General features: G+C 49.9%; 2 protein-coding genes across 2 annotated transcripts in view; one reads left to right on the forward strand and one right to left on the reverse strand.

Annotated features, from left to right (window-relative positions):
* The window catches only part of LOC141730253 (uncharacterized), a 54236-nt gene that overhangs the window by 19298 nt on the left and 21264 nt on the right, over nucleotides 1-13674 (reverse strand). The window lies entirely within an intron of this gene.
* Nucleotides 6882-7469, forward strand: LOC141730198 (olfactory receptor 14A2-like). Its single transcript, XM_074547625.1, has one exon. The coding sequence runs from the start codon at nucleotides 6882-6884 to the stop codon at nucleotides 7467-7469; it is 588 nt and encodes a 195-aa protein (XP_074403726.1).

The following is a 13674-nucleotide window of genomic DNA, read 5'->3' on the forward strand; positions in this document are numbered from 1 at the left end:
AATGCCGCCAGAAGGGTTTCAGCAGGTATATTTTTACCCGAATTGGCCTCAGCAGTGGCATTGAGACAATTAGATAGAGTTGGATGTTGGCTGAGCAAACAAGCTAATGCCAACATCCTCTGCAATCAGTGATATGTTGACCGATGTTGATAGTATTAGACATGCTACTCTTCAAAACAGAGCAGCCATTGATTTTCTTTTACTGGCACAAGGACATGGTTGTGAGGAATTCGAAAGATTGTGTTGTATGAATTTGTCTGACCATTCTGAATCCATTCACAAAAGCATTCAAAAATTGAAGGATCTGACAGCCCAAATTAAAGAAGATGGAAGTTCCTGGTTGGATGATTTGTTTCAAAAATGGAGTTTTGCACCTTGGCTAAGGCAACTTTGCAAGATAGGTCTTTATGTACTAGGTGTTCTAATACTGATATGTATGGTGGTACCTTGTGTACTTTGTTGTGTTTGGCGAATGATGAACAAAACAGTCCGAGAAGTTTTTGTCATACAAGCAGGAGATTTAAGAAGTAGAAGCACAGAGAGTGTTCGGAATCTCACGAAAGCAGTAGATGAAGGTATAGACATGAACGAAGGTTTTGAATTAAGACGTTGGAATCGACCAGAGTTTTTTGAACAATGACTTGTAACTATTACCAAACGTGATTCATATCTCTTTCAAGGATGGGGTCATCACAGCATTAAGTTGCTGTGCCGTAATGTAGCAGTGCTTTAGTGCAGATAGGTCTCCAATAGATAATAGGCAGAAATTTTACAGTAGAGCTATGAAACGCAAATAGTAAGCGACAAGAAAATGAAAGATTCTGGATCAAACAGAGAGGGGGAAATGTGGGAATCCATAAAGTTAGAGGGTTTTTAGGAAATGGTTAAAGAAGAGTATTTAGGCCTCAGGATGTGGCCCGAAGTTCTGTTACAGCAGAAAAGTTTCCCAAGCAAGCAGAAAAGTTTCCCAAGCAGTAGACGTGAAAAATAATAGTAGGACTTTGTAGATTTGGCTTTAGGATGGCAACAAGTTTATTTAATGTATATCTTTAGAAGGTTACTGTGAATAGAGCTCTGTTCTTTGTCTTTTATCAACTAGTCTTTGTTTTAACTACTATTTCGTATGTTTTATAAAGTTGGATGGAAAGCTTGTCAATATGTCTTGTTTTGGTGTGATTGGTTGAAATCTAAACTGAGATGATTTTATGTCATTCCATTTTACCCCACCTTTGGGGGCATTTTCCATTAGGCCAGCATGCTGTTAACATCTAACAATGTTCTGAGGCTGATGTACTAATAAATAAAAAGGCTGGTCTGAATTTGTCCAGTGTGGTCCATATTTGGACTTTTTGCTGTGGCAAGTGGGTTCCTCTCTTAAGACGTGGGTTCCTGACACCATTGGATTTATAACTGCCCTGGTGCCCTGACAGGCCTGGGCCTCTCATGCCTGCCTTTTATCTGCCTTTCAAACACCAGTGTTCCGTGCTTTCTTTCCTATGGAGAAGAACCATCTTTCTCCTCTGGGTGTCCATCTCTGAAATTGGGATTCCACCTCTAAAATTCTGTATATCCAAGGGTTGCTCCCAGGCAAAATCTGCCAGTACCATCAAGGCTGGCTGGCCTTGGCCTCTGATGGCTGGCTGCCCCTGCAACACTAGGGCTGGGTTCTTTCCTTCCCATGGAGATCCCTGTGACACTCTGGGGACCTCATGGAACCCAGGGGATCATTGTGACACCACTGGAGCCCATGGAACTAAGGGGATCATTGTGGCCCCACTGGAGCCCATGGAACCAAGGGGCCATGGTGACACAGAGGGGCTTCATGGACCCAGAGACCATTATGGCTCCGTGGGGCTTGATGGAACCATAGAGACCATTCCAACCCTTCAGGGCCTTGTGTCACCAAGAGGGCATTATGACACCTCAGTGTCTCATGGACACAAGGGACCATTGGGACACTGTGGGGCCCAATGGAACTGAGGGAACATGGAACAGGTCTGGCTGCCTTGGCCTCCCAGGGGCCATCTGACAGGTCTGGCTGATCTTGGGATGTCAAGGGCTGTCTCTCATCAGCTCCTGGAGCACTGGGGCTCTGTGCTTTCCTTGCTATGGGAAAGAACTCTCTGACTATTCAGATGCCCATTGCCAAAACTGGTACTCTCCCTTAAAAATTTCCTCTATGCAAGGAGATGTCTCAGAACAAAACCTGCCAGCTCTGGCTGGCCTTGGCCTCTGGTGGTCACCTCTCATCTGCCCCTGAAACAGAGGGGCTCTGTTCCTTCATTCCTATAGAAAAGAACCAACCTTCTTGTCCAAGGGACCATGGCTAAAATTAGAATTTGGCCTCCTAAATTCTGTATTTCCAAGGATTGCTCCCAGACAAAAGCAGCCAGGACCGACAGATCAGGCTGCTCCTGTCCTCTGGTGATTTTCTTAGATTATTAGCTGAATGTTTTCATTTGAAAACACCTTGGAGAGGGCCCAGAAATCTCCCAAGGACAAGTTTTGAAGACTCGGGCACATGACCACTACATATGGACAAAGGAGTTCTGTGCTCTATGCTGTTGTGGTGGTTTTGCATCACTGAAGTAATGTTCTAAGAGAAGCTGCTAGCAGTTTCCTCTGTGTCTGACAAAATAACCAATCAGTAATTAGCTTTGAGAATTGACAATCTGTTGAACCACTAAGGAAACTGTACATGCCTCTGTGAAGACACATGTTAAAGATCAAAAAGCACTGGGGTTCAGCCACAAGCCCTGGGCAGGGGGAGGAGAAGCCATTGGCCCCCGGCCATGCTGCTGCTGCTGTGTTCTGGCCTGGCTGCTGAGATCCTGGCCCTGCCCCAGTGCGGCCCATCCTTACACAGGCCCAGCGCAGCTGCTGCAGAAACCTCCATCGTAAAACAGCTCCATCCCAAGAACCGAGCCCGGCCGGGGTCACGGAACCATCTGCAGGCCCCGGGTGAGATATGCACTCTTTCAGTGCTTCCATCCTCCCTCCAGTGAGAGAAAAGGAAAAAGTGCAGGCTCATAGAGGAGCAACATGAAGACACCAAGGTCAGTGAAGAGGAAATTGAATCCCAGATGGGAGGGATGAGGAGATGTCCTGATCTTGGGGCTGAAATCCTCTTGTAAAGCTATGGAGAAGGATGTAATTGAAACATCAGACTCTCTTTTTCCCTATAACGCACTAAAAAGTATGAGGAAATTACTTGTTCAGCCAAGCCTTCTATGGCAGCAGCTCTCTGGCCACAGAGAGAAACACAACTTTCCCAGGCATTGTTTTGGAAAAGCCTTTGGAGAAGATAAGAAAAAAGAAAAAATTCTTAGCTTAACTTGCTGCACTTGGTATTTTAAATAAATTGAATGTGTTATGGAAATTTGTTTACCAAATGGTGGTTTCTTAATTAGCCAATGGTGATGATGTTTGGATTGGAGGACCATTTAAGTCCACACGTGTCAAACTGGGGTATAAAAGTATGGGTTTCTTAATAAAGATTATTGATCAGCCTTCTGTGAATCATTGAGTCAATGTCTATTATTACCCGGCGGGGAGCCCTTAATGTGACTGGCCTCCATGCTAAAATAAGCAAATGTTGAAATAGCTGTGATCCCATGAGAAGTCTGAACAGAGAAAGACAGAAGAGTGTTGAGACGCTGTGCCCTCATGAAGAGAAGAAATTCTCTGTATTCAGAGATGAAGATGATTTCAGAAATAGGTGAAGAGGACCTTTTCTCTTAAACAGCTCATCTTTAAAATAATACCCCATAAGCAGACATGGCCCATGAACACAGCTGTGGGAAAAGTTGTGGAAAAAATGGGAGGGACTTCACAATTGCAGATTTGCTGGGCAGCTGCTATTCACTGAAATTGAGAGCAATGAGAGAATTATTTTCTTATGAAGAAGTCTCCATAGAATGAAAGAGAGACTCCTCTCCCCAAGAGAACTGAAGGAAGGCTCTTATACAAGTGGTAAACTGACTTAAACTTTTAGGATTTGTCTCATTACATTGTCACTAACAAAGAAAAGGTTGTAGGGAGAGGAGAAGTATTCTAAGAGTTTTGTTCTGATTCTTATTTGTCTTTCTTGAGATACTATTAATAATCTTTTCTTTATACCCTTTTAAAGTTTTGAGCCCACTTTGCCTTCCTCCTAATTTGATTTCACAGCAGAAAATCAGTAAGAATATTCTAGTGAGTGCCCAGGTAATTAGCCAACACTGAACCCACCACATTAATTGATGCATTGGCTAAGAAATCTAATATTGGTGATCCAACACCACTACAGAGAACTTCCTGATGAACTGCATGAGAACAGAGGGAAATCAAGGCAGAGCCATGGTTTGTCAGGACTTGCTTGATCCTAATGAGCCCTGTGGTGGATTTGGAGCTGAGCCCTGGAAGTTCAGGGCCTGAGAAGAGATTGCACAAACCTTTCCAGGAGTCAAAGTCAGAGGAAACACCCAAAGTGTCTCAAAGCATGTATGCGTCCCACTGAGGTCCATCCCCAACACAGGCTCCTCATGGACTACTTGGAGGAGGGAATTTGAGGCCAGGATGGCACTAAATGCTCTCAGAGACTCAGTGTGGAAAGGAAAATCCAAAGTACCTTAAAAACCTTGAGTATCTCACAGCGTTGATGAGCCCCACTGAGTGTCAGTACAGAGCTCTCAATGGACTCATTAAAGCAGATAATTGGGGCCATGATTGCACAAACTTCTCATAGAGCTTGTATGAAAAGTGAAACACCAAATACTTTAAAATAACTGAAGTACCTTGAAGCATTAATGAGCCCACTGAGTGTTGTTACTGACAAAGCCTCTCCAGGGAGTAATTACACCAGATAGCTGGAGGCCATGTTTGCAATAAACCTCCCAGAGACATCAAGGCAAAAGCAAAACCCAAAGTCCTTTGAAAAACCTGCAGTCCTGCAGGGAGCATTAGGGAGGCCCCAGGGCCATTCCTGAGCAAGGCTCCCCAGGGACTCCTTCCAGCAGATCCTTCAGGCAACTGGGATGTGGGCTAGGGGGGGATGCTGAGGGCAGGACAAGGGGCTGACAGTGCCCAGCCTGGCTGGGGCTGTGCCAGGAGGCCCCAGGGCCTCAGGACAAGGTGTCTCCTCACAGCCCTTGCTGGCACAGACCCTGCTGTGCCCCAGGGCACCAAGACTTGGCTTCTCCTTGTCCCCACCTGTCATCACTGCCTCCAGTTCTCTGCTCTGCCTGGGGCCTGGGGACACTTTCTCAGTGGGACCCATTAAAAGTCCGAGAAAGTTTGGAGTGTGGTTCTGACTTGGAGTTGTGGAGAGGTTTCTTCAGCTCCCTCTCAGGGACTGATGTTCAGGGTCTGAGCACAAAGCCCCAGAGGCTCATTAAAGTCCTTGTGCTGTGTCTGTGCTGCTGAGCTGGGCTGGGCTCCTGGCCCAGAGGCAGCTCCTGGTAACCAAGAAGAGCTTCAAAAGCACATTTCTCTTGATGAGCAGCTCTTCTGCCAGCCCAGCAGGGCTGGGGCACTGCCTGCAGCCACCCAAGGCACAGCACAGAGGCACAGAGAGCTTCAATCAGGCAGAGCTGGGAAGGTGCTGAGAAGTGCCTGGGGCAGAATCACTGCCAGCCCTTGGCACAGGAACCTCTGGCTGCAGGAAAATGCAGCTGCAGCTCCTGGAGCCATCTCCTACAGCTGGAACATCCCAATGCCTACAGACTCTGTAAGTACATTCTCTGATTGTCTCTTGTGCAGAGCAGCCAGGGGTGCCCAGGGCTGTCCTGCAGAGCAGGGTCCTGCAGCCCAGGGTGCTGTGCTGGGGCAGGGACTCTGCTGCCTGCCAGGGACAGCTCTCAGCCAGGCCTGGCAGCTGCTTCCCGTGCTGGGGGACAAGGTCTGGGTGGGAGGAGAAAGCTAGTAAGGCTTGGAAGTGTTCTCATGGTGTGGGGAGAATGCTGCATTGTTCAGGACTGCTTCTCAGATGGCATTTAACTGCAGAACATTTCCAAGTAGAGTATACAGGGAGCACAGCAAGGCAGTGACTGCATTAAAGGGAAAATCTTGAATTTGTTATTCAATGGTCTGGGTTGCCTGTATGGGAAATTGCACATAGATATTCATCTCTCAGTTCCAGTTGAAAAACTAAAAACATAAAATTTCTCACAGATTTGAATAAAGCAGGCAGTGACAGAAATCAGCACAGGGCCCTTTACAGGCAGTATCAGTGTCACTTTTCCAGCCTCATCAGGGTTGCTCTGACATTTCCATCAGAGCCTGCAGAGCCAGAGCTGCCCCTGGGCAATGCCAGAGCTGGGAGGGGTCTGCAGGGCAGAGCTGAGCCCCCAGGGCTGGGCTGGGCTCTGGCAGCACTGCAGGGCCCAGCCCTGGCCACAGGGAAGCAGCTGCTGGCAGGGACAGCTCCAGGCAGAAGAGCCCTGGGCAGGCAGAGGGGGGAAACATACTCCGGGATGTGCTGGGATATTTAAAATCCTCTCCAAACCCAACTATTCACTGATTTCTTTTCTTACAGATCCCATGTCAAAGCACAGCAAATGTCCAACAGCAGCTCTATCAGCCACTTCCTCCTGCTGGCATTGGCAGACACGCGGCAGCTGCAGCTCCTGCACTTCTGCCTCTTACTGGGCATCTCCCTGGCTGCCCTCCTGGGCAATGGCCTCATCATCAGCGCCGTAGCCTGCGGCCACCACCTGCACACGCCCATGTTCTTCTTCCTGCTCAACCTGGCCCTCAGCGACCTGGGCTCCATCTGCACCACTGTCCCCAAAGCCATGCACAATTCCCTCTGGAACACCAGGAACATCTCCTACTCTGGATGTGCTGGACAGCTCTTTTTTTTCGCCTTTTTCATGTCAGCAGAGCTTTCCCTCCTGACCATCATGTGCTACGACCGCTATGTGTCCATCTGCAAACCCCTGCACTATGGGACCCTCCTGGGCAGCAGAGCTTGTGCCCACATGGCAGCAGCTGCTTGGGCCAGTGGTTTTCTCTTTTCACTGCTGCACACAGCCAATACATTTTCCCTGCCCATGTGCCATGGCAATGTTCTGGGCCAGTTCTTCTGTGAAATCCCACAGATCATCAAGCTCTCATGTGCTAAAACCTTTCTCAGTGAACCTGGGCTTCTTGCAGTGTGTGCCTGTTTAGGAATTGGCTGTTTTGTGTTCATTGTTTTCTCCTATGTGCAGATCTTCAGGGCTGTGCTGAGGATTCTCTCTGAGCAGGGACGGCACAAAGCCTTTTCCATCTGCCTCCCTCACCTGGCCGTGATCTCTCTATTCATCAGCACTTCATTTTTTACCTACCTGAAGCCCCCTTCCATGTCCTCCCCATCCCTGGATCTGGCCCTGTCAGTTCTGTACTCAGTGGTACCTCCAGCCCTGAACCCCCTCATCTACAGCCTGAGGAACAAGGAGCTCAAGGCTGCAATGTGGAGACTGATGACTGGATGCTTTCAGAAACATTGAACTGCTGGCCAATTTCTGCAAATCACTTGTAATAAAAGTCATATTTGATACTTCTGCTTAGTTTCGTTTTGGAGGTTCCTTCTCTTTTTATTTTACTTTTTTCACCTTGTCCACTAAAAAATATGATTGTTTGTGCCATTTCTATTTTTGTTTCTCTCCACCTTCCTTGTGGCAACAGCCTGTGTCAATGATGGGCTATGCTCTTGGTTGCTTTAAAGGAACTAAATGATCTCCCAGCAGAGTTTTCTGCAGAGATGCCCTTTTGTTGCCTTCTCTAGAGCTGCAGCAGCAATGTCTGTGTGCAGAGCTGGGGGCAGATCAGTGCTGGCCCAGCAGCTGTGCCCAGAAGCAGCAGCACTTGGTGTTGCCAGTGCTGCTGCCGTGGCCTTGTCCCGCTGCCCTGGTGGCCCTGGTGTTGCTGCAGGGCCTGAGTGCTCTCGGGGCCGGGCACAGCCCTGGGGGTGGCAGTGCCGGGGCTGCAGCAGGGACAGGCCATGGGCACTGCTGGGGCAGCGCTGATGCCTCAGCCCAGGGCCTGGGGGCTCCAGGCTCCTTGCCCAGGCTCTCTCAAGAACACAGCCAGGCCAATGCTCAGCACAGAAAAGCCCCATGAGCAGCCCCAGGCTGGCCGTGGGCAGGCTGGGGGCAAACAGCATGGCTGGGGCTCTGCAAGGGCCCTGGGGCAGACGGGAAGGAGCAGCAGAGCAGGGGCTGATCCATCCCCAGTGCGCTGGACAGCCCAGGGCAGCGTCCCAGAGCGTCATCATGGAGCTGCCAACAACATCCCCCCCTCTGCAGCCCTGGCCTCTCCCCCAGCTCACACAGGTGCCCCATCCTTGCAGGCACAGACAAGGCAGCACTGGCTCAGCAGTCCCTGTTTGCATTGCACAGAGCAGGGGGAGCACCCCCATGCTGTTGGTGTGGGGACATGAAGCTGAGGGAGCACAAATGCCATCAGCCCCTGGGGCCAGCAAGGGCTGGGGGACACCAGGGAAACCACTCAGCTTTGTCCTGGCCTCTGCACTCAGCCAGAAAGTTTGTTCCCATCAGCTGGGAGTTTCCTGTCCCACTGCAGGAGCTGTTGCTCAGAGCCAGGGCTGCCTGGCAGCCACCCCCAAACTGCTATGAGCATTTCCTTTGCTTCACCTCCGCCTTCTTTACTCTTCCTGCTACAAATTTCTTCCTGTTGCCTGCCCCTGTTCCTTTCCCTTCAAACAGCCCATCTCTGCCCTGGTACACCATTGCAGAGATGTGTAATGCCTGCAATGCTGGCACTGGCTACACCATTCCTGATCCAGCCAGGAGCCATTGCCCTTCTTGGCCACCTGGGCACACTGCTGGCTCATGTCCAGCCTGCTGTCCATCAGTCCCTGCACATCCCTTTCTGCCTGGCCGCTGTCCAGCCACTCTGTCCTCAGCCTGTAGTGCTGCAGGGGTTGTTGTGGCCAAAGTGCAGGATATAATACTTGGACTGGTTAAACTCGCCTTGTTGGATTTGGGCCCTGGATCCAGCCTGTCCAGGTCCTGTGCAGACCCCTCCTACCCTCCAGCAGATCAGCACTCCCAGACAACTTGGTGTCATCTGCAAATTTGCCAATGGTTGACTCAATCCCCTCATCCAGATCATCAGTGCAGATATTGAAATCCACGCTGTCTGGCTCTGATCCCTCGGCCATCCTGTGGGTGCCCTGTGATGGCACTCAAGGTGATCTGTTCCATAACCTCACTGGGCACCCAGGTCAGGCTGACAGGCCTGGAGTTCCCCAGCTCCTCCTTCCAGCCCTTGTTTGGGTGGGGTCACACTGGCACCTCCAGTTCTCTGGGTGGGAGTGTTACCCAAAATTTGGTAAAATAGAAAACTCCTTAACACCAATGTAGCATTAAGAAGCAACATTCTTTATTCATCCAGATATATGGGGGACAGCTCCTCCCAAAGCCGTGCATGCTGAGTATAAGAAAGTTTCTGTTTATTCTCTGTATTTTGCACACATATGCATTGATTGTCCTGGACTAAACACTTGTATGAATATAATTTCCCCAAAATCATTAACGTATTTCCCCTCCCCTTTACCCATGTGTTCTTCTGTCCTGGCGGTCTCTCTGGTGATCTCTGGTGGTTGTGGACCCCAATGTTCCAGTGGGCCTGGCTGAGCTGGCAGGACACTGAGGCTGATGAACTTCCAGTTCCCCTTCTCACACAATGGGCATTGTGTGGTTTCCATAGGCCTGGGGTTTTGGAGAACAAGCTCCAGGTGTCAGCTCAGCTTTTTGAGACAATTTATCTGGTAACATGACGTCACAGATTGGATTGTGACATCACAGAGTGGGGTATCTGAGGTCATTGAGCAGCTATGACATCATAGGCCATCTCTGTGACATCAGAGATCCATCTGGGACATCACAGGGCAGACTATGACATCACAGAGCAGGCTGTGACATCACAGAGTTTGCTGTGACATCAGAGGCCAGCTGTGTGACATTAGAGAACGGGCTCTGACATCACAAAGCAGGCTGTGACATCCCAGAGGGGCTGTGTGAAATTCCAGCAGGGCTGTGTCAGGTCACTGGCTTGGTCACTCTTCCCCAGGTCCCCATCACAGTTTCTCCCAACAACTCCAATGCTGTTCATGCCCAGTGGGGTCCCTGTCCCCCAGGATCCCCCCAGCCCACCTGGAGCCACAGCCTCCACCAAAGGATGTTCCACAGGATCCACCCCAGAGCCTGACATGGGGACAAGGGGCCAGGGCTGTGTGACCAGGACATCAAGGACTGGGATTATCCAGGTCACTGTGGCCTGGTTTGGGCTGCCCAGGGCAGGAAAGATGTCTGGCAGCTGGAGCAGGGTCTGGGAAGGGCCTCCAAGGTGGGGCTGGAGCCCTTGGGCTGTGAGCAGAGGCTGAGGGAGCTGGGCTGGTCCAGCCCGGAGCAGGGAAGGCTGAGGGGCTCCTCATCCCAGCCTGGCAGTGCCAGAGAGGAGGGGGTGGAGAACACAGAGCCAGGCTCTTCACAGGGGGCTGGAGGGAGACAAAAGCCAATGGATGGAAGGGGAAAGAGGGGAGATCAGCCAGGGCATGAGGAGATGAAATGAGTCAGGCTGGTTTCAGTGTTTCCTCAACACCAAGAACAGCCTGACCTCCCTTCTCCATCCACCACTGGCAGCTTTGCAAATCAGGAACTGTTGGAGCTCTTTTGCCCCTACTTCAGGACGAGCATCCTGATATAAGAACTTCATTGTGTTTATATCTATCACAGAACCACATTTGTCTAAAATTACTTTTAGTATGGAAATCACTTGTGGATGGTGCACTCATCAGTGGATGGTGCTGCTGGGACATAGCACATAGCTCAGGGAAAAGCGTGATTTTTATAAACTGTGTCCTGTTCAGCTGTGGTCTGTTGGCCATGAAGAGAAACTTTCTGTGCCTCTGAGTCTTACCAGTTCCTGACCCCCAAAGGACACAAACGTGATGAGTTGTGGTTCCCACTCCAGTGGCGGCACTTGCATCTCCCTCCATAGCCAGAGAAGAGCTCCCTTGTCCCAGAAAGTCCCTGGCAATGGAGGGATGAAGGAAACCAGACAGGCTGTGGGGATCAGGGGCAGGGCAGAGCCAGGGAGAAGAATGATTTTTGCATTTGATGGAGCTGTGCCTTCCCTTGGCTTTGTTGGCTGACCAGCAATGAACATCCCTCTGTGTCTCGGGCAGTTCCTTCTCCAAGGATAGCAGGTGGGAGTTGGAGCCAAGGAGCTGAAAGCTGCAGGGGCAGCCTGGGATGGAGGGAGCTCAGATTTTCACAGGGCTGCTCTGAGTGCCATGGCTTGGATGGGGGAAATGGTGGGGTGGGTGTAGGGAGAGAATCTGATGGACTGTCAGCCATGAAGTGACTTGTTTTTCATATCTATTCAAACTGCATTAGGAGGTATTTGGAATCAATGTCAATTGGAGATTGCACACATCAATGAATTAACAGAAAAAAAAAAAACAGGACCTGAAAAACTGTTTTTTCTCACTGCCTTTGTACATGTAATACATTCACTTCGGATACACTACTGAAATGTGTTGAATTAATCACAAAAGATTTGAAAATCTGTATCAAAATATTCTCAGAGGCTTGGCTTGTTAAGGTGCTCTGAATCTTAATGAGTAGTGGGACACTGAATTCCTGCACTGAGGAGCTGAAGGCTGAACAAGCCCCTGGAGCAGGAAAATTCAGCAGCAGTCTCCAAGTTGCTGAGGATGTCAGCAGCCCCCACTGAGGCCATCCCTGCCCAGAGACCGTGGGGGAATGGGCAGACAAGGAGAGCGTCCCTGGGGCTGGGGCAGCACAACTCAGAGGCACCAGCGGCTGCAGCTGGGAAATGGAGTGTGGAATGTGGCTGGGAAAGCCCTGCCTGGGCTGGGCCAAGCAGGACACACAAGCCCTGCTCCCATCCGCTAAAAAACTCTCTCAATGAGACATTTAAAAGGAATTACAATTGTTTGTGTCCTCTGGGTTGGACTCCCTGGAGAAATACCAACAATAGTTTCTCAGGAGCTCAGAAGAACTTAAGAAAATCAGAGAAACTTAGGCAAAATTTTTTCATGGCTATTGGAATATGAATCCCAATATAACCAGTTAGATGGTGCCTGGGCCAGTTCTGACCCTCGCTGCTGGGCCAAAGGCAGCACTGTGGTGCTTTACCCCAGAGATACCTTGGCTGCTGGAGATTGCAGCGGGGCACAGACGCAAGTCCAGGCTTGTCAGGACTCCGTTTACCTCAGGAGAGAGAGCTTCTGGCGATGGTGAAGAGAAGAAAGGCGTGGATTCTGCTGGAGGGTTATATCCAGATGTTTATTCCACAGTTACAGAGGTCTGAGCCGGGGCAATTCCTCCAACAGAATGCCGGCCGCATGGTCTCATTAACCTTTTAAGCTCAGGGCAGGGGAAGGGGAGGGGACAGGTGAGCCACCAACCAGGTGAAGGGGCAGGGTCTCAAGGGACTAGGGACACCTATACGGGCCAATGTCCCCCAGGCCTGAGGGACCAATCACACGACGCCTTGCTGGTATGCTAGCCTGATTGACAGGGCACACTCAGCGAGGGGCGAGGGGGAAGGGAGAAGGTATAGGCACACCTGGGAAGGGACCGGAAGTTTAAAACAGGACATTGCAACACGCCGCAACATCTCCCCCTAGTTTTGTTTAAAAAGAAGAGGACTGTGTTTATGGTGCAGAATGATTGCCAAACCATGGTTGGCAAATCGGTTCTTCTTCTACAGGAGGGTCAGTGTTTTCCACTGAGGCTTCCAGGTCATCCACTGGAGCACTGAGGGCTTCCAAATGGTAGACCTCAGGAGGGGGAGATGAGCTTGAGATTAACTTGAGAACCATGCGTTTGATTAGTCCAAAAACCAATGCTAACAACTACAATAACTATAACTAAAATAAACAGCACTAAAAACACAGTTTTCAGAATAGATCCCAACTAGCCCGCGAGTCCCCAGCCTTTGAACAGTCCATTCAGCTCGTTGTCAGTTTCTCTGTTGATGTCTGAGAGCCTTTGTCAAGGTAGTCCATATGTGGTTTGGGCTGCGGTAGGAGATCGCAGGTGGGATGATCACGAGTAGGACGAGAAGCAGGCTCGGTCTCATGGCATCTCGAGGCTTCACACGAACAGTGGGATCTAAACTGGTACAAGAAACTTGAGACAGACATATATTACAAGCTATTCCAGATAGGAGGCTTAAATGGAATTTCCTCTAGAGAACGCGTGCGGCGTTTTCTTCTCCAGGCAGCGTGAGCAACCTGGGGCGCTTCTGCAGATTTCTCTGAGACTTTGGGAACATAGGGCTTTACCCATTTGGAAGGAACCCACCTTAAACCAGAGGGGGTGGACACACAGGCGTATCCACGTCCCCAAGTAACCAATTTGTAAGGTCCCACCATTTTCCAAGTCTCAGGGTCCTTTACTAAAACTGGAGGTTTTTCTTTCATCAACCTGTGACTGCTCTCCCCAAAGTGGCGTAGGATGGGTGGGTTCAGGCTGTCAAAAGAACAATTCAGAAAATTGATTGTGAATAGTGCCCTGGATAACCGGATGTGGGGAGGTTCTACCTTCAGAACCTGTTGTTGCTGGTCCAGGACCCTTTTAATATCACGGTGAGTTCTTTCTACAATGGCTTGACCTGTAGGGGAGTAGGGGATGCCAGTTTTATGCTCTACTCCCC

Source organism: Zonotrichia albicollis, chromosome 9, assembly GCF_047830755.1.
Source record: "Zonotrichia albicollis isolate bZonAlb1 chromosome 9, bZonAlb1.hap1, whole genome shotgun sequence".
Classification (NCBI taxonomy): Eukaryota; Metazoa; Chordata; class Aves; order Passeriformes; family Passerellidae; genus Zonotrichia; species Zonotrichia albicollis.

Excerpts from the sequence above, each read along its gene's own strand:
- LOC141730198 (XM_074547625.1), top strand. The coding sequence starts at position 6,882 with ATGTGCTACGACCGCTATGTGTCCATCTGCAAACCCCTGCACTATGGG.